General features: G+C 37.8%; 1 protein-coding gene across 1 annotated transcript in view; it reads left to right on the plus strand.

The window, feature by feature from the left end:
* waca (WW domain containing adaptor with coiled-coil a) overlaps nt 1–22126 on the plus strand; it is a 53453-nt gene that overhangs the window by 18944 nt on the left and 12383 nt on the right. The window contains exons 5-7 of the mRNA XM_067429410.1: nt 2011–2126; nt 2990–3105; nt 19939–20190. Coding sequence (XP_067285511.1) covers nt 2011–2126; nt 2990–3105; nt 19939–20190 — 484 coding nt within the window. The remainder of the gene's footprint in view (nt 1–2010; nt 2127–2989; nt 3106–19938; nt 20191–22126) is intronic.

A 22126-nucleotide genomic window follows, 5' to 3' on the forward strand; every position in this document is an offset into this window, starting at 1 on the left:
GTGCTCTCGGAGCGAGTGAAAACCACAACGCTCCGACTTTTAAAAAATCTGCTCCTCACTCCATTCATAATCTCGCCGCTCCGCTCCGCACCACTCCGCTCACATATTCTGCTCTGCGTTAACTTTTCCAGCAGGATGCACCACAGCCGACATTTTCCAGGGACGGATGCACTTTAAGCGATAACGTTAGATCATTTGATTTGTGGCCATGTTGTACTACTTATACACGGCATCACAATGTTTGCTTTGAAATATTTTTGTTTTTAAATGAAAACGGTCCCACGCCACACTTCTCCGCGACCTCTGCATGAGTATTCTTTTGAAATCAAAACGGAAGATCAGTGATAACCAATATGGCGTCAACCTGCATTAAAAAAATGCATTTGATTAATCGAGAACAAATTAACGTCAACGGAATTCTTAACGATCAACTATTGATCAGCGATTAATCATGCCCATCTCTAGAAGTGAACTCAATTTTGTGATATAGACCCAGGAATGTGAATTTGAGCAGGCAACCTTTCAGAAATAACACACATTTTACCCCACAAACACCAATTTTTTTTTCTTCTGGAGAACACCCCATGAAAAGCTATTAGGCTTGTTTTGGGCTAGTAGTTGGCGGGTTTTGTTATTTATGTTAAAACATTAGTGTGTGTATTTGATAGAAACAGAATTGAAGGGATCACATGCTTTCAGAGTGGCGGCTTGTGCGCACGTTTCGGTGTACGTGTCAGTCAGGCAGCACAATACTGTAGTTTTTCCATTTGACCTAAAATAAACATTTCACAATGTTGAAGTAGCCTATTAAAATCATTTAGATACTGCGTGTCATCGCGATATGTACATTTGTGATATTTCGATAATTTCGATATATTGTGCAGAACAGTTTCTGTTCGGCATAATTACCGGTCTGGACTTGATCCATGGATCAAGTTGCCAAGTTCAAATGTTGTGGCCGGGACTGAGTTTGGCTGGTATCCAGGCTACCAAAAACTCTTTGACTCTGGCACTTTCATAACATTTGTCCATCTTGATCAGCCTGACATATCGACATTGGGATAACCAGTGTTGTTAGTTTGTGCGGGGACTTCCAGTTTGTTTCAACTGTGGTGGTCTATAACGAGAGCCCAAGGACCCCAATAAATGTGTTGCTGCTAGCAAAAATATAGTCAGAATACAGGTCGTATTTTGAATTACCATCAAGGCAGAAAGATTATTTTTGGCTCCAGCTAACCGAGTATTGCTAAAAAAAACAAAAAACATCCCATGACCCATTGACCAATGTGGAAAGCATTCAGGAAACTTGTCGTTATTTTTGCAATTCCTATTGGTGAAGGAAGTGGCACAGAAATTGCACACTTCAGCTTTAATTATCAGGACTGTCTGGTGTGGTAGTGTGAGGCTTTGACAGTCAGACTGCTAGTAGGTGGAGGGTGGATTCATGCAGATTAAAGAGGCATCCTGCAGGGGCGATGCGCAGAGATCCACCTCATCAAATATTACACAAGCTTGCATCAGGATTCAGCTTGCACTCGCTCTCTCGCTCTCTCTCTCGCTCTCTCGCTCTCTCGCTCTCTCGCTCTCTCGCTCTCTCGCTCTCTCGCTCTCTCGCTCTCTCTCTCTCTCTCTCTCTCTCTCTCTCTCTCTCTCTCTCTCTCTCTCTCTCTCTCTCTCTCTCTCTCTCTCTCTCTCTCTCTCTCTCTCTCGCGCTCTCTCGCGCTCTCTCGTGCGCACTCACTTGCCTGTCTCCGTCCGTCTGTCTCTAATGTTGCTATTCCCTCTCTCTTGTACTGTTGCTCTGTTTAGCCTTTCCTTATGTCAGAGGAAAAACAACAAACACCTGGATTGTCTTCCCTTTTCCCTCCTTTTCAGGTCTTTCCTTTTGTTTTTGTCTTTGTTCCTTACCCCCCTTCCTTCCTTTACAGCTCTTGTCTTTAATTCCTCCCGTCTCTTTAAACAATCTCAGCGTTCCAAGTCCTTACACCTGTTGTCTTTCTTTTTGTTCAGCCGTATGAGCCTGCAGATGATTGGTCTGAACACATCAGTTCTTCAGGGAAGAAGTACTACTACAACTGCAGGACAGAGGTGTCTCAGTGGGAGAAACCCAAAGAGTGGCTGGAGAGGTATTAAATGCATGCTTTCAACCCTCATCTCAAACTCAAATTGTGCTTAATTATAAACGAATAATTAGTAACGATATATTGCTAATCGATATATCACAATATAAAAATGCGACGATATGTATTATATTTTCGCGATAGTGTTTTTATCCAAGGCTCAACTTGCTGTATTTATATGATATAATTCACTATGGAATCACTTTTACTCGGGACATGCTAGCTGGCAACATAGGATTTCATTCATTATGCTAGGCTAAGCTAGCGGTGACCCTGCCAAACTAAAACAATGCGTGCACTGAGACAAATGCATTTGCTCACATATTTAAATGTATGAAAGAAGTTGAATAAGTCTTTTTTCTAAAAACGGTGGAGTGTTCCTTTAAGCTACACTTTTGATATGCTTGTTTGCAGGGCTGCACAATTTGGCCAAAAATTAGATTATTTATCATGGCTATACCGCACACGCAGAGGTGCTCTGAGACACTGAAAACAAAAGATGCTACTCTCATGTAAAAATACAGTGCTGCGCTTCACTTTGAAACAAGAAGCACGTATATTAACGCATATACTGTATGTAACTAAATCACAGCCTTTGTGATTTGATAATCAGTCTAAGCCATGTCATGATGTCTGTTTTGGTTAATAGTGCAGCCCTAATGTGCATGTTGAATGCTGGAACCATTAATGTGAGCTGAAATTAAAGTGTGCTACAAATGCATAATAAAACAAGCCTGGTTTCCATTTATGAAGTGACTTGTAAAAAGTTGAGACATGACTGCTAGTGCCTATCAGAGTGTGTGTAAAGCTCATGTGGTTTTGTTGTCTTCATATACCATTGTCATTTTGTGAATGCTTTCCTGTTTCAGAGAGCAAAGACAGAAGGAGGCGACCAAGACTGCTGCAATGGTCAACAGTTTCCCTAAAGACAGGGACTACAGGCGTGAAGCCATGCAGGCTACTCCCGCCAGCTTCTCCAGCTCTAGTAAGTCTGAAAATCCACATCATTCAGCTGTTTAATGTGGCAGTAAAGGTTGTTCAGTTTATTGGGGTATTCTTAAAATTGATACAGAATCGCTGTAACCAGGAATGTCATGATCACGGAAATCCATGGAAATACTTTGTGGTCACAATCGATTGTTTAGGCCTCAGACTATGTTGAGGTCATAACATATATTTTCAGATCTTTATATTGTTTCTGGAGGTCAGCTTATGAAGGTAGTTTTTTTTTGCACCAAATTTGACACCAAACTTGCACTTTGTCCTTGCTCACCACAGCATGTGCAAACTTTTGTTTTAATACTTGAGATTTGTAATAGAGCCTAATGTGTTTGAACCTGAGTTTGACTAAAATGAACAAATGCCACTACAATGATTGCGTCTGAGGTCACACATCTGTTGGCAATGCCATAGTTTTCAGTACAAGATATTTAGAGAAAAAACTGCAATATTTCGACAGCAATTAAGAATCTGTTGTAAAATGATACAAACAAATGAAAACATAATTTAAAAATAAACTTCAGCTCTGCATTTCTAATAGTTCGAACTTTTGGAAGGGTATGCTCAGTTTTTGGGGTTGCAGTTAGTTTACATTCGGGGACAGAATAACGTTAGATGGTCTTATTCTACAGCATATCACATTTGTGTTTTGATTGGTGATTGGATAGACACTTTTTTAGGAGCACACCTCTATGAAGTACATGCACGTTAAGGTATAGAGAAAAATTGTGATGTGACATTGACCTTTCTAAGCAATAGATCCTTAGTTATACTCTAGTTGATTTTAGGGATGGTTCAAATACCATTTTTTTTTTTTTAGCTTTGATGCTTTGGTAGTAATCAACACCTAATATTCAAAGCTTCGGAGGGAAGGGGCTGAACATATTCTTCTCTTTAATAAAGGCAGGAATCTCGAGAAGCAGTGTGCCAATCTCATAATCTGTGGTACCAGTGTTCAGGCATAACACCGGTTACATCACTTGCACACTGTGGCACTGCCCCCACCGTTGTTTTCCTGTTTTATTATTAAAAATCATTTAGTTCAGTTGGAGAGCAGATTAACTAGCCTACTATTAAAAAGTGAACATGCAGCGCGAGCCAAAGAGAGTCTCAGCACATCAGCAGCAGGAGTCGGATCTCATTCATTACGAGAGTGAGGAGCTGAATGAATAGAGCGTGGAAGATTTGGTTTCAAAGCGAAATGTTAAAGCCCCAATTTTAAGTGAGTTTGTCAATGTACTGTTCTGTTGTTGAGTTTTTCATTAAAAATAATAGGCAAATAAATCCACCTTTCAAGCAACCCAGCCCCAAATTGGCGCTAATTCTTAAATCCCAAAATTGAAAATCGAATACCAACCCACGAATGAATATTCTGGTCCAGCCCTATTTGACTTGACATAGCTAACCCAGTGCAGGGAATGTGATTTCCAGTTTTAAAAAGTTTTAAGGTTTTGTTAATTTTTATGTTTTGTTGGGTAGACATCAAGTGTGCCGCTGCCACACATCCTGAAAAGTGAATCCACCTCTGCCCCCTCCATGTATTCTAATGTGATGTGAGACAAACTAAATAGTCACATTACACTTAAAAAAAAATACTTTTTATCAGTTAAACTGGGATGAAGTCATGATTGACAGTGAGTGAAGTTGTCACCCGTGGCACCAACTGACTTTTTTCAGGATTTTTGGAGATTAGAGCTTTAGCTTTAATTTCTACATTTCGATAACTGTTTATTTCACAAAGACATGAGTTGTTCTGCAGTAAACTTTTCTAACAGATACTGCAGGAGTTGGCTGGGTTTTGATATTGTGTTCAGTTCAGTCTGCACAGACAGACTCTGGTCCCAAATCACTGCATTTTTTTACAGTCTATGGTAAACATACAGAGAGAGACACTGATATTTATACAGCAGATTATGCTGGAGACATTTGTGGTTTAGAGGGAAAGGTATGTAATATTTAATAAGTGTTAGTGTCGTTGTGTCATTACACAGCCTTTTTTTTCCACAAACGATCACAGATTGTTTTTGTTTTATTTATAGAATGAAAGATTTTGCTATGTTTTTATGTCTCAAACTTCTGCTTATCAGCACCACCCACGTAAGCTGTGTCAGGGTCTCCTTGTCCATGCTGGTAGAAGTCTTTGCCTTATGCAGCATGATGTGTTAATGCTCTTTAAACACTCCTGTGCTGCATGTTGCTAGCTTTCTTATTTTGTATATGCCAGTCATCACAGAAGTACTTTTCAGTTGAGTTTTCAATTATTGGCTACATCAAAGTAGTTGGAGAGTAGCAGATGCTAAGCAGCAAGTTTAAGGAACAGAGTTCCCACTGTCATGGAAAACCTGAGAATATCAGGGGATTTTAAAATAGCTTTCCAAGCCTGGAAAATGTTAACTTCCTTGATTTGAGTCATGGAAATTTGTTATTAATAATTTTGTTTTCTGTTCTAAAGTATTTCTTTAATTATATATTACTCTTGGTTAGAGTAAAATTGCTAGAGTAAAAGGGTTGCAATCTACTGCTTTGTATGAACTGAGTATTTACCTCCCCCCCTTTTTCCTTTTAATGAATTAGTCTAAATTATGTGTTAACAAATCTTTCGGATTTTGATGTGAATTTTAAATGTTCTTATCTAATAATCTCAAAAGAGTTAGTTTGTCAAATAGTGTGGGAACCCTGAAGGCAGTCTCTATTTGTTGTTCTTCTGTCTGGAGTTGTAATTACTTAATTTAGTGGACACAGCATTGTGAAAAGGGAGAAGTGCTTTAATATGGAGAGTAGGGATGCGCGGTATACCGGTACTGGAAAAATACCGGTATATATTTTATTTAAAACGGTACGCTATCATGATTTGGCACATTTCAGTATATGCTGCTTTTCCGAAGTTCACCGCTAGATGGCAGCGCGCTACCCAAACTGACCTGAAACAACCGGCAAATGTGACAACAACATAGATGAACAAAATGGATAAAGCAGTTGAATCTCACTCAAGATGCCCAAAACGAATTAATAAAGAGAGGAGTAGAAGTGAATTTTGTAATTGCTTTGCTTATAAAACTGATGAAGAACCATCAAACCTAGCCCAGAAGAATCTGTCACTATTCTGACTTTAAGACTTCTTAAGAGATCAACAGGTCAGTGAATCATTCAAACCATCTAATTTAGACATTTTTCTTTTTACACTGATCAACGCACATACATAGTCTAACATAAAATCGGATATCACAAAATCTCCAGCTTTTGTTTCAACCAATGACATTTAGATCTCATAATATTTGCATGTGTACTATTGCACTATTTACATTCGCGTTAGACACAACCGACTGTGTTTGTGAATACTCACTAAGGAAGGACATTTTTACATAATTCTGTGTATTTTGACTGTTTAAGGAAACTTAAGTTGTAATGTGCGAGCTCTAAGTTACAGGTGTGTGTGTTGTTATGAGCTCATATCTCCTGTAACTGTTATTACGAAATGCTATAAAATCGCTTGCATGTTCAAATAATTTCGGTTATCAATCTCGAGACAAACGTGAAATGTTGAATCGGATTATACAGATTGCTTTAGTGTAGGAGCGATGTCTTTTGAAACCAGAAGCAGTTTGCTAATTTTGAGAGATTTTTGCTGAAATTTATTTCATCAAGTTTTCAAATGACTGATTTGATGGGATAAGCTTTGCTGATTAATTTACTAATAAACATTTGTGGTAATTTCCCACTTTATAAACTCAAAACTTGCATAATTGTACTCATTCACATGCAATATACCCACGGTAATACCAGACCGTTTGGTAACAATTTAATATCGGCAATTCGGTATTAGATTGTGGTACTGTTCCGAAGCCAAAATTGTGGTATCGAGCCATCCTTAATGGAGAGATATAAGCCCCGTTTCCACCAAAATTACCCAGAACAATTTGTACCAGAAACTTTTTTTACAGGAACTTTTCTCCCCCCAGACCTGCAACTGCCTGCATTTGAACCGCGATCTAAAGTTTCGTGAAGATTAGGCAAATTACTCCGGTGATGTAGGACTGCGCGCGACTGCTCCTCCAAGTCAGTGACGGACAGTAATCATTTTTGCGCGACACTAGCCGCGTTCACATGCGCACTTTTTTTGTTATTCAGATTTAAAGATTTAGTGGACTGTTTACATGAGACGTTATCTAAATCGATCTGGTGTTTACATGTGATGACTTTCAATCGCAATCATTTTATGACATGCAGTTTGTCTGACACATCAAAAATGTCAACGCTGTTTTCTCCAGCAGCTGGAATGTGTTAACTGTAGCCATAGCAACTCTTAACAGCCACCAGGACTAATACAGTATTATATAAGCTATTTATTTGTTGTAAAGTGTAATAATCATTTCAGAAAAAAATGAATTCTTCTGTCAGACACAGTTAAAGTAAAAACTGCCTGGGGCAATATACACTGTGTCATTATTCCAACATTATCTTCATAACTTACGAAATAAAACGTTTACTCCTCAGAAAAATGAACTTTCCTCTCTTGTCAACATGAGCGCAGTGCACGCTGTCACGTCATGTAGCCTAAGGACGCACACTTAAAAGTAATCGGTCAGGTCGTTTACATGGTGAAAAATAGACTGTAAAAAAATGTATAACGAGCATGGAAGAGATTCAAGCTGTGCTGCTTTTGCTGTTTATGAATAGGTTTACTAAAGAGGTAATTAACAACGACAGAAAACAGCACTAGCATATTCAGAAAGCTTGTAAAGCTAGATTTAAAATGACAATGTATATTATTATCAGCTATTACGGACATTGAACGTGAGATGGCTGAGATGAACGCGCGCCATCAGAAAGAGCAAGACTGATATTTACTGAACGCAGAACGAACCTCGCAAAAGACTTTTAAAAATTCCGGTTAAAATAAAATGCTGCGTGAGCTAAACCAATCAGCATGTTCAGCGCCCAAGTCCCGCCCTCGAAAGTTCCTGAACTTTGAAAAAGTACTACCTCGCGAGCAGGGCCATTTGGAGGGGGAAATATTTACCCGGAACTTCATTTAGACCCTGGTTCCTGCGGTCTAAACACACCGAGTACCACCCCAAAGGTCCTGGTTCCTGGGTAAAGTTCCTGCGGTGGAAACGCGGCTATATACTGACCTAAAGGATTATTAGGAACACCTTACTAATACTGTGTTTGATCCCCTTTTGCCTTCAGAACTGCCTTAATTTTACGTGGCATTGATTCAACAAGGTGCTGAAAGCATTCTTTAGAAATCTTGGCCCATATTGATAGGATAGCATCTTGCAGTTGATGGAGATTTGTGGGATGCACATCTAGGTCACGAAGCTCCTGTTCCACCACATCCCAAAGATGCTCTATTGGGTTGAGATCGGGTGACTGTGGGGGCCATTTTAGTACAGTGAACTCATTGTCATGTTCAAGAAACCAATATGAAATGGTTCGAGTTTTGTGACATGGTGCATTATCCTGCTGGAAGTAGCCATTGCTCCCTCCATGTATTCTGCGACGTGAGACAAATTAAACAATCACATTACACTTCAAATAACATTTTTCCAAAGATGGTTTTTGTCACTTTAGGTACTTTTTATTGGTTAAACTAGGATGAAGTCATGATTGACAGCTTCTCTGAGTGAAGTTGTCACTTTAGGCACCAACTGACTTTTTTCAGGATTTTTGGAGATTAGAGCTTTAGCTTTAATTTCTAAATTTCCATAACTGTTTATTTCACAAAGACAAGAGTTGTTCTGCAGTAAACTGTTCTAACAGATACTGCAGGAGTGTTGGCTCGGTTTTGATATAGTGTACTTCCTGTACAGACTCTAGTCCCAAATCACTGCATTTTTTTACAGTCTATGGTACACATACAGAGAGAAACACTGATATTTATACATCAGAGGAGGGGTACAATCAGATCTGGTTACTGTGGGGGCCATTTTAGTACAGTGAACTCAGTCATGTTCAAGAAACCAATTTGAAATTATTTGAGCTTTGTGACATGGTGAATTATCCTGTTGGAAGTAGCCATCAGGATGGTCAAATGGTGGTCATAAAGAGATTGACATGGTCAGAATCAATGTTCATGTAGGCCGTGGCATTTAAACGATGCCCAATTGGCACTAAAGGGCCTAAAGTGTGCCAAGAAAACATCTCCCACACCATTACACCGCCACCACCAGCCTGCACAGTGGTAACAAGGCATGACGGATCCATGTTCTCATACTGTTTACACCAAATTCTGACTCTACCATCTGAATGTCTCAACAAAAATCAAGACTCATCAGACCCGGCAACATTTTTTGTCCAATTTTGGTGAGCTTGTACAAATTTTAGCCTCTTTTTCCTATTTGTAGTGGAGATGAGTGGTACCCGGTGAGGCCTTCTGCTGTTGTAGCCCATCTGCCTCAAGGTTGTGTGTGTTGTGGCTTCACAAATGCTTTGCTGCATACCTCGGTTGTAACGAGTGGTTATTTCAGTCAAAGTTGCTCTTCTACCAGCATGAATCAGTCGGCCCATTCTCCTCTGACCTCTAGCATCAACAAGGCATTTTCACCCACAGGACTGCCTCATACTGGATGTTTTTCCCTTTTCACACCATTCTTTGCTAATGGTTGTGTTTGAAAATCCCAGTAACTGAGCAGACTGTGATGTACTCAGACCGGCCCGTCTGACACCAACAACAATGCTACTCTTAAAATTGCTTAAATCACCTTTTTTTCCCATTCTGACATTAAAGCTGCAGTCTGTAACTTTTTGCACTCTAGTGGTTAATAAACAGAACTGCATGCGTCTTGCGCAAGAACATTGCAGCCGGAGCTACTTCTCTCTGTTTACATCTATGGCGGATCACGCAGGGACTGTGCTCCTCCACAGTGGTACCTACCAATCTGGCCTGAAATAGTCCCAATATAAACACTTATTATAAGTGTACCATAATGATTCAGGGTAAGACAAAAACACGGTTTGGAAAATGGATTCATGTTGTACATTTTCATTATATAATTTTTGTAAATCTTGAACATAAAAAAAAAAAGTTTACGGATTGCAGCGGACTTTGGAGTTCAGGAGATTGTCTTTACCAGGACCACACCCCTAAATGCATTGAAGCAACTGCCATGTGATTGTTAATTAGATAATTGCATTAATGAGAAATTGAACAGGTGTTCCTAATAAACCTTTAGGTGAGTGTAGGCTCAAACATAAAAACACAAATGTTTAAATATTAAGAATATATTTTTAAATGTATTAAAATATTGTGTAACAACTAACAACCACAACTGAAGGATGGTCATGCTTCATTTCAAATCTAAGGCTATGTCATGTCCAAAACTATGAATTTTATGAAACATTTTCTAAGTCTATGTCAGGATTTTATTTTATTTTATAGATGCTATCAAATTTGTTGGCCTGCAAACACCCATTTGCAGTCTAATGTCTGGCGAGGAGAACAGCTCTTCACAGAGACAGAATGAGGAAGTAAACACACAGAAAAGCGTCATGCAAAGGGCAGGATTGAGTCACTTAAGATTATTGACAGCTCTAGAGGACAAATGTACACGTAATGACTTGTATCTGACGCAAATCAGGAAGAAGAGAGAGCTGGCTCTGTATAAACATGTGATAAATCAATATTTCTCCAAATATGTGCACGTTTGAACTAAGAGTGAACTAAAATCTGTTCTTTTTGAGCTGTATGGACACAACTGAATCGCTGCAGACGAAAGAGAATTCATTTGTGTGTGATATTCGATTCAAAATCATTCATTACAGATCGATTATTTTGCACTCCTGACATAAATTAAAGGGTTTGTTTACCCAAAAATGAAATGTTTGTCATTAATGACTCACCCTAATGTCGTTCCACACCAGAACACAGTTTAAGATATTTATATTTAGTCCGAGCGCTTTTCTGTTTCTTCAATGAAAGTGTATGCACACTATACTGTCCATGTCCAGAAAGGGAATAAAAACATCATCAAAATAGTCCATATGTGACATCAGTTGGTTAATTAGAATCTCTTGAAGCGTCAAATACATTTTGGTGCAAAAATAACAACCTACGACTTTCAGCATAGTCTTCTCTTCCAGTTTTGTTTTCAATCCTCAAACAAAGATTTGAATGTTTATGAATTGGCATATTGATTCATGATTCGGATCAAAGCAATTAATTGGTTTTGTTTAACTCTGAAATAATTTTTTGTTTGTTAAAGTTGTGTTGTGGTAAAAATAGCTATGGGTAGCACCAACTTATTGTCGAGTGCAACAATTCTACGTCATCAACCTAGAACGCAAACAAAATGGTGCCCCCCATGGTCCAAATATAAAATAGATTTTTTTTAAAATAATAATGTAGACCTTTCATGGGTTTTCTACTACATATTTCAGTAAGAGACATCATTTGTTATATTAGGCCATACAGGGGATCCCTTTAACGTTGTTCTATAAAACCATACGATTACTTGATTTTGATACTTTATTTAAACCATGCATTGTTATAATACATGTATTTTAATTCATTTTATAGCCTTAGGTCTTTGCCTAATAAACTCGTTGTAAGTCCTTAATGTTAATCCAAACAGCAAAAGCCAAAGAGAAAATCACTCACTGCTCTTGACTTAGTCATCCATGTATAAACCCTTATTAAAGCTACTGTGTACTTTTACATTTGATTACTTTTGTTCAATTTTTGTAGGTGGTATTTCTTGCCTGAATACTACTGTTAGACCTACCTGACAAACTTCAAGCTATGTTTATTTGATTGGTATCTTTGTTCTATTGTATGTGTTTGTCCCTATTTTTGTTTCTTATTGTGGACTGTTGGTGTTTTAGTTGGGTAAATCTATTGTAGATAATAAGTAAACTAAAGCCAACTAATTTTTTTTTATTACTAAATGGCATTTTAGTGTAAAGACTTACTAAAACAAGCAATTAGCTGTCAAAATTCAAACTGTTCTATAGGGCTGTACTAGAATAATCGAATATTCGTTCGGTGAGGTGGCATTCGATTTTCAGTTTTGAAATAGAGAATAAAACTAATTGCAATAGATTTTACATTTTGTGTCATTTTAAAAACAGTTCATTTATTCTTATTCAACTGTTTATAAGCATGCTACCGTGTTCTTTATTTATTACAGTTTGTTGAAATCACTGTGTGTTAATAATTTAATTTCTGTTTTGGGATTCATTTGTTTTAAAGAAAGGTTCGTTATTAATACCTTATAAAGTTCTTGCTCTCAACAGACTTTGTGTTTTGTATCACTTGTGCACTGCCCGTGTAATGCGTACCGGAAACTGTTCTATTTAAAAGATTATTAAATGTTTATTAATATTTAAAGAATGTGTGCCACCTGATCATATTGCACAAAATGCAACACTGCACTCCACTGGGTCTGCCGCAACACATTTACGATGCCGAAGAGTGAAACGTGAAGTCGTGAAAGATGATACAAATGCAAACCGATACTATTATATATTTAGCCCCACCCACCGAAGCTTCGAATATTCGATATTGATTGCCACCTAAGCTTCGAAGCTCAAAAAATGGCATTCGAAACAGCCCTACTGTTCTATAACTTTATCAATGTAGATGCTCTGGATCCAATGACTGTAATAATGCAGAAGACTGACAGAAAATGGCTCGTGTGAGGTGAAGTAATTATATGCTTGTGCTAAGATCATGTATATTTTATTGGAAGAAAATGTCCCTTGTCTCTTAACTTATAGCAATATAAAAAAATAGGGATATTGTTTCTCAAATTAAAAATATTTCAAATATGCATTTCAAATCACAGACCAACCAGGCAGATTTGCAGAGATGAGCATATAATGATTTTTATATCTTTAAGTCCAGCGCTTGCGGTGTTTTCATGATGAGAAGCTGTGCGCACAGTCTCTTAATTGTTTTTAAAGCAGCTCAGAGCACTTGTTCTGAGGGCACCTGTTAAAAAATGTTCAGTAGTCTTGTCATGTTTCCTGCTTTGGGAATCGTGGCCTATTTTTAGATCCCGACATCTGCAGCCGTTATTAAACTCTGAAAATTCATACAGTTTAACTGCTCCATTTTTATGCTTATCACTTGTTTCTCACTAGGTGCTTTCGTGGAGCTCCGCTTAAGCTGAATTCACAACAGATGAGCATGCTCTCATTTCCAGTTTTCCGGTTTTTATCAACTGTGTCTTGACTGTAGATGTTTTGGGTATCCTTAGGCGAAACCTGAAATGGCTACTGAGAAATTTTAAATCAACTTTTTTTTTTAAGGGTTGAATTTTGTTGATCTGCTTGTAGTCAGATTGAGATTTTATGAACACCACACAATTACGGTCTAATTTTGACATTAAATATTAAAGGTCCCTTTCTTCGCGTGTTTTCGATGCTTTGATTATGTTTACAGTGTGCTATATAACAGGAGTTCATGTTTCGTATAAAAAACACAGTATTTTTCATACATTTACTAATCTGTACAGCTGTGATTGGACAGCAGCTTAGCACATTTTGGCCGGAATGGTCCCGCCTCTTACCATAACGGAGATGCAAGTGCTGAATGCGCGCTCTTCTCCACGTGAGAGATCAACAAGACCACGCCCCCTATTTTGCGTGTACTTGTGGGCGGAGGGTTAGTCAACAAACGGTTCTAGTGACGTCATTACATCCCTGCACTTCCTGCTGTAGTCCAAACCGGCCGTTCGCTGTAGGCTTTGAAAGGGAACTTCCGTTAAATAAAATATCTCACTTTTGGCATTTAACTTTGAGCATTATAATTTTACAGGTATTATTTATGCTCTAACAGCAACATTACACACTAACTAAAGTTTGAAAGATGGAATCGTGAAGAACGGGACCTTTAAGGTTGGGAGAAAAAAAATATTTTCCAATGTTCCCTGATTCTCTCTCCAATGAATTTGAATATTTTCTAAAAAAACTTAAGAATCAATTCTGAGCTGTGTGTGTGTGTGTGTGTGTGTGTGTGTGTGTGTGTGTGTGTGTGTGTGTGTGTGTGTGTGTGTGTGTGTGTGTGTGTGTGTGTGTGTGTGTGTGTGTGTGTGTGTGTGTGTGTGTGTGTGTGTGTGTGTGTGTGTGTGTGTGTGTGTGTGTGTGTGTGTGTGTGTGAGAGTAAGATAGGACTTTGTGTACTAGAGATGCACTATCAGGTGCTCAAAATAAATCACCCGCTGCCCAACCTGAACCTTTGATTTTTCTCTTATTTAGATATCCACACTCGATCCCAATCGTCACTTTACAATTATTCTAGTTTGCAATATTAAGTGTGGTGATATGGTAATGTATATTAAGCAAAAGCTATATAGACTTTATTAGTTTGTCATATACAGTGCTTCACAGCTGTTACGTATCACATACGCAGGTCTTGATTTGTCCTGGTTAAGTACTTCTCTGAAATGTTCCCACAGTCTACTTTCCTTCCCTTCCTTTGTTTTAATTCTCCTTTTTGAAATTGCTGCTTAACCAAGTGGACCCTGCAACTGTGTCGCTTAATTAGTTTTTTAATTAGTCCCTGATAGACCTGTCGCGATAGTCAATAAATCAATTAATCGCACGATTAAAAAAATGAGCTCGATAATTTTTTCCGGCCACGATAATTCCCATTTGTATGCGTGTTTGTTTTCCTCGTCTCTCCCGTTGACTGCGCGAGCGCGCCGATCGTTTGGGGAGATGTTTATACTCAACAGGCAGACCGGGTGCCGGTTTTATGAGACATCATGCTCGGCCAGCTTCTCCTGGCGCTCGTACTTCTTCGGGTGCGGAGCTGCAGGCAAAGTTACCAAATTTGCCGTGCACAGCGCCAAGCGAAACGGGGTCTCGCGCACTCCGCGTTGACGTTATTTTTGCCGCGCGGAACCTCGCGCTCGTGCGGAAGCGCAAAGTATAAACGAGGCTTAAAGCTACACTGAAGTTGGCAGTTTGATCAATGCAAGTTATAAAAGGCACATAAGGTCCTTTAGAGATAGCAATGCACATTCTCCTTTTGTCAAATAAATGAAAAGCATGTCATCAATGTCTTTTCTCTTTCTGTATAAAAATCTCACCTAGCTTTCCTCAGAGATGATCAAATCAAGATGTTTGAGCATGATTACATGATAACTTTTTTTTTAATGCTGTATCCTAAGCTGTTGATAATTGTTATATATGATGAGCTGAAGTAAATTTCTGGAGTGCTAACGATTAAAAGAAAAACAAACAAAAACAAGAACCATACAGAACCGAACCGTGGGTTTTGTGAACTGTGCCACCCCTAATATGCACCTTATCTGTTGCAGTTTTCATCCATTTTATTTATTGTTTTTGGTCTTTTTTTCATTTATTGTACTGATTAATTAATTAATTAATTATTGATATTTTAAATGTTTTCATTGTTAGTCTTAAGAAATAAAAGTTTATTGATCTTTGAAAAAAATGTACCTGCATTATTATGCCATTGTCATTATTTTAGATGAAAATGGTCTCAGAACGACAATATTACGTTTATTGCAATAATTTCTTGGCCAATTTATCGTCCAGCAAAATTTATCGTGACAGGTCTAGTCCCTGACAAATTCAGCTTTAAACACTTTAATATTTGCCACAATTTGGAATGTTTTAATTTTTTTATTACTTGACCTCAGCCTGTCCGCAGTGTCTGTGGATATAACAGTGACCCATGCATCACTATTGTGTATGCTGGACGTATTCTGCTTGCTGATAATTACACACAAATCCATTGAACATGTACATAAACTTGCAAATGGTTTAATGCTTGACACAACATACAGGGACTTGAAAATGTGTGGTTTCATTCTCTGGTATTTGAGTTTTACCTTCCAAATACTCTGATAAAGCATCAATTATGCCGTTTGTTATACAGTATAAATTTGACATCGAACTCACTCACTGACAGATGTCCGCTTTCAAATGCTCACGTGCTCTTTGTGCGTGTTTAGTTTGTGCTAGGGCTGGGTAAAAATATGGATTCATCAATGCATTGCAATGTTTGTTTCTCAATTCAATATCGATTCATCAAATCTTATGAATTGATTCAGCCCACTGACCAGTGGTGGCACTGTGGGCAACACTCTAGTGAGAGTGCCAAAACAGCAAGATGGTATACAGCATGGTATACACTAGGGGTGTGCATTGGCACTGCCTTCACGATTCGATTCGATTACGATTCACCAGGTAACGATTCGATTCAATTCGATTCTACGATGCATTGTGATGCATCAAAATTCTACTGCACACAAAGCAAATTTTCATCAGATCATGAAATCTGAATTCATCAGTCATGAGGCAATACAAGCAGATATTAAACAACAGGTTGTATTGGCTGCTATGTGTCTCCTGTATCTTTGACATAAAAGTTATTAAATAAAATAAAATGTAATTAAATAAAATTAAATAAAATGCAATTAACCCTTAAATGCATGACTGTTTCACCAAACATTCTTACATATTCAGGTCGTTAGCGACCCGGATCTATATTTAACATGGATAGACCTCTCTACCTGTCGTGATAATATATTTAAAACTCCTGAATTTAGAGTAACAGCTACAGAAGAATAAAATAAAACCTATTTTGTTACCTTTTGGAGCTCTGAAGGATTCTGTTTGAGCAGATGTTTAATACCATCATCATCTGTCCTCGTCAGAGCTCGTTTATATTCAGCATCTGCCTCATATTCGCGATCTCCAGCATATTCTCCAAACTCATTTTCAATGTCTTCAAAATCAATATTTTGATCACTGACAGCTTCTTGACCACATCCATCATCAAGAGACACTAACATATGATTGTGTTTAGTACTTGGTCTCTGAAGTAAATCACTAACCCATTTCAAGTTTTGCAGATTATAATTATTGTTTCGATTTCTGTCAGAGGTAACTATGAGTGAAACGTCACTTCATCATTGGGTATCAGACATTGCCACCTTGTGGAATAAAGGGGAATTGCACATAATCGATTATGGCACTTTGCCGCATCGATGCTGACTCGTTCATGCCCCGCATCGCGATGCATCGCCGAATCGATTATTGTTGACACCCCTAGTATACACACCGTTTAAGCCTCCACCACTAAAGTTAAAAACCGACGTTTGGACTCCTTTTGGAAAGCCAAAGTTTCTCAGATCAGCTGTTCAGTGTTATTTATTGCAGTGTTTCCCACACATAGACTAATTTGTGGTGGTGCACCACATAATCAACACCAGCCACCACATATTGCATTGTCATATTTTTTTAAAATGCTATTTAAAACATGTAAGAAGCATATTCGTTCAGCTGCATTTCCTTTCCCTGCTCTCCCCCTGTCTCTCGTGACACTAGTGTTGTCAAAAGTACCGACCGCGATACTAAATCGGTACTAAAAATGTTAATTCGAGCGCTGTTGAGTGGAATCACCTGTTGAGTGGTAAACACCTTTGACTAGGCCATTGTGCTCACACTCATCAAATAGGTCTGTGATTGGCTACCATGATCAGCGCTTCACAAACATGTTGTAAAAATACATCAATGGCGCTTTTCACAGAGCGCTCGCACAAATACACACAGAGTGTTTGAATGCAGGTGTGTATCAGCCTACCGCTGGTTGACGCCTGCGTGTTCTTTCAAACGCTCCTGCTCCCGCTTTCAAACACTTCCTTATTTCAAACCGCTGCCATGTGATCATTGTAGCCATTCACAGGCACACCCGATGAATGTGTGAGCACAATGGCCACTGCCAGTCAGAGGAGTTTACGATTCCAGTTCAACAGCGCTCGAAGCGTCACATTTTTAACATTTCAGTACCGATTTGGTATTGTGGTCAGTACTTTTGACAACACTACGTGACACACACACACACACACACACACGTTGCATTCGATCGTTGTTGCAACATGCATTTATCTCTCTGCAGCGTGCGCGGTCACATAGATCATTGTGCTCTCAATAGTTGAAAACAAACCAGCGCTCGCAATACATTTGAATGGCTTTAGCAGAGAGACCACAGCTTCACTACACTATACAGTTATTTGCTTTCGAATCTGTGGGAAACACTGTATTGTGTTTACAAAATAGCACTTTGTTATAATATCAATGGTTGCACTTTTTGTGTACGCACACTGTTCTTCTGTTTACATTTTTTATAACTTGAATGTAGGAAGAAATATACTTTCTACTACTTGCTATTACATGCACTTTAGAGGTGTTAATAAAGCACCTGTTTGTTACAGTTGGGGTTTGTATTCAGCCCATGTACACTATTGTACAGTTTGTTCTGCTAAATAAACCCTGACAGGAAACATGCTGGGGTCAGTTTGTTCTTAAACATTGATAATACTGCACACATTATTTAAAAATGTACTGAGGTACTTAATTACTTGTGTATGTACTTATAAATGAATCGATATCGAAGCTAATATCGAATTCAATCGGAATCTAATTAAATTGAAGCCTCAAGAATCGAAATTGAATCTAATTGTGAAATTCCTAACAATACTAAGTATGTATCCCGATATTTTAAGCCAAACTAATGTTTTGGGGGTTTTTGTACTTTTTTATTATTATATTATTATTATTTGTGTTTTATTACCAGGACCCACAAATATTCCCCCATTGCAGTATTATACATTAAATCAACATTATGTATAGTTTTTGTATGATTCTATGTAATAAGATTATTAATGTAATAATGTCACTGAAACTCTAAACTTGATTGTTTTTCCCCACACACATTATTCACGCTTTCAATGCAGGCAGCATCTCCCCCCATGTCTGCTATGTCCTACATCCACCGCTTTTAATGCAGTATGTACGAATAAACCATCTTAAATGCTTTAAATAATCATACTACTAAAACTAAACGTGATCTGGTGATTTAAATGATGTTTGCGCTTTCACTAAGGAGTGTCGCTTTAATGTTTACGTGTTGACTTTGAGGAGCGTCGCTCCGCCAGCGTGTGCACTTCAGATGATCAATGCAATCTGTCAAAGCTCTAATCGCAAGAAAGCTCGTCAGAATGACCGCTAGTCTCAAACTGTAAACGTTTAGTTCATCAAAGAATATTATTTCTGCGTTTACTCCCTCTCATGTTGTTTTCTCGCGTCACGCAATCATCTGAACGTCGTGTTTACTACGGTACCCTACGTGCGTTGTGTTAAATATATTCATCACATAAAGCCATTGTGTCTCTTCAGAAGACTAAAGAACATTTGGATTAGGACACTCTATTAGTTATTTTCACATGCCTTTGACATTCTTTGCATCTTTTAAGTTTGAAAGGAATGGACTTTAAAAATGGAGGGACATAAATCCTGCAGGTTTCATAAAGAATATCTTCATTTGTGTTTGGAAGTTAAATTTAAAAAAAAAAAAAAAGACGTGATAGTGAGTACATGATGACAGAGTTTACATTTGTGGTAGCCTACATTTGTTCATTTGTGTTTGGGTGAATTATACCTTATGAATAGGCCTACTACAGCAAGTTGAGCCTTGGTTTTCATCAACGATACATTGTTATATTTTTATATAGTTTAATGTAATGTATTGTTACACCCCTAGTAGTAACGCTGAGAAGAGATCCCTCACTGTCCTTTTATTTGTATATTGCTTGTAATGCATTTATTTTATTTGTTTTTAATTGTATATTTCAAATCTATATTTAGTTGTTTTCCTTTTTTTAGCTTGCAAGTCATTTTATAAAAAGGCAGAAATAAAATTGATATTCAAAGTTGGTACAAAAAAAAAAATTGGGATTCCCAGAATTGGATTTGATTGTGTGCCTAAAGATTCCCATCCCTATTCCCACATCATTGACTTCTGTTATGTGATTTCTTTTTTCTTTGATCCTTATAAACGCAGAGTCTTCGGTTGCCACAGAGAAGCCTTCCTCACTCACACCCTCCTCTTCCTCTGCTGCTTCGTCTGGCTTAAGCGCAGTCAACTCAGCCAGCGGCGCCTCTGGCTCTACTGTGCCAGTTTCTCCGGTGATGCAGTCGCCTGCCCCGCCCACTCTTCTCCAAGACCCTTCCCTCTTACGCCAGCTCCTCCCTGCTCTGCAAACGGCCCTGCAGTTGAACAACGCCAGTGTAGACATGGCCAAGATTAATGAAGGTAAGTGCATCTCAGTGAATGGAACAATTACGGATCACTGAAGCTGTTAGCAGACATTTTTATCCAAAACATTGAAAAACAGGAACCTGAGGTTAAAAATCTTGCTTATGCTACTGCAGTGAGCTTTAACCACTACAACTTCAGTGTGATGTGTTGGCAAGTTTAGATTTTGCAGCTTTATTCTTATAGGGTTTCTTGCGTGATATATATAATTTATGATATCATGATTGTTGTTTTAACGATGTGCAATCTGAAATTGTTCCTCACTTTACAAAAACACACCCAGAGAGCGCACACATACACTATGTAATGTAATTTTGTAGGTCAGACTAGTGCACTTGTACGTTTAGAGTGCACACTTACACTGTGGGATTTAGCCTATTAAAATGCATTTATAATGCCCCTAATGTTAAAGATAAGAGGCAAAATGCCTCTCTTTTATATTTATATAATTGAATATAGTTATCCAATATCACACAAAGGGTCCCTTTTTTCTCTAAATATCAACATTACAAATGTGATATTGATTTTATACAACAGTTCAATAACCTTTATATTAAGTGACTTTTTGCCTGAGTTTGCTCCATTTTAACAAAAATAGTTCTAAACAAAGCCACAGGACTGTGTATGTATCGGCGGAATCGTTTAAATGAATAAATAACTTAAATCTCAATGACTCACTCATTAACATGAACTCATTTACATGCTGCCACCTACTGGCGGCTTTAATTTCATATTTAAAATATATGTATAATTTTTTTTTTAATCATCATTACAAATGTCAATATTCCACATTTTATGTTTAAAACATCAAAAAATGTATGCAATTATAACTGCAGGTTAAATGCATTCATGTCTTCTCTGAGTTGCAAAAAAACTGTAAATTCATCTAAATGCCACTTCAGGTGCAGTGTCTCGGTTTCCTCTGCATTTCAAAGATGAATTTTGTGATACTGATTTAATTTGATTGGTAACAAGCTCTAGTGTGTCCTATTATTATTGATAAAATGTTAAAATTGTACACACATGATGCATACATTTAGGTTTAAAAAGTCTTTATAAGGGTAAAAATGCCCATAAGTTAAAAAAATCACCATTAAAAATCAACTTCAAATCAACTACCACTGCAGTCCTAAACCTAACAAGGTACCAACACAATAATAAACACTCGGCAAAATATTGTTTGATTATCGTTATCGATAAAATTCCAGTAAATATTGAGATACCATTTTTTTTAATCATGATCGCACCCCTAGTTTCTTCTACCACTCAAGCAGGTGCATATAATTGCTTATGTTCTTGTGCATGCTGGGTGTGCGTCAGCTTTTTCTCCCTTAACTTCACATCTCGGGAATGAATCATAGCTTTGCTGCTTCTTGAACATGGCCTGTGTGAATTGCCATTTGTGTGTGTGTCATTGCTTCTCACTTCCCATCATTTGCCGCATTTGCAAACTGTGATGCACAATTAAACGTTGATTCTCCAAGCCAGAGCCAGGGCAAATGAGAAGTTCGGTCCAAATAGTCTAGATTGGATTGTGCTCTCTAACCGCTGTATATTGCACGTGTGTAAACAGTGCATCATTTAGTGCCTGGACTGCTGCATCATTTGCTCAAATATTGGATCATCCTGCATCATTTCCTGCTCGAATATTGGAAAATTGCAGTGAATGCAGTGTAGAAAGTGCTTTGCTTTAATTCTTAATTATTCCACTTGACACTATTTTAGTATTACTATTTTATTTTTAACTTTAATATATTGTCTGACATAGGGTTGTCATGATACCAGTAACAGTAAAATTTCACTATTATAACATAAACATTAAACATAACACTATCAAAACAAAAAAAGATGCAATTGAAAGTTAAATAAACACAATTGTTGGGGGTCAGAAAGATTTTTTTTCTCCCTAGCAATTCAGCTAAATTAAGCAAAA

The sequence above is a fragment of the Pseudorasbora parva genome, chromosome 21, assembly GCF_024679245.1.
Source record: "Pseudorasbora parva isolate DD20220531a chromosome 21, ASM2467924v1, whole genome shotgun sequence".
NCBI classification, from domain to species: Eukaryota; Metazoa; Chordata; class Actinopteri; order Cypriniformes; family Gobionidae; genus Pseudorasbora; species Pseudorasbora parva.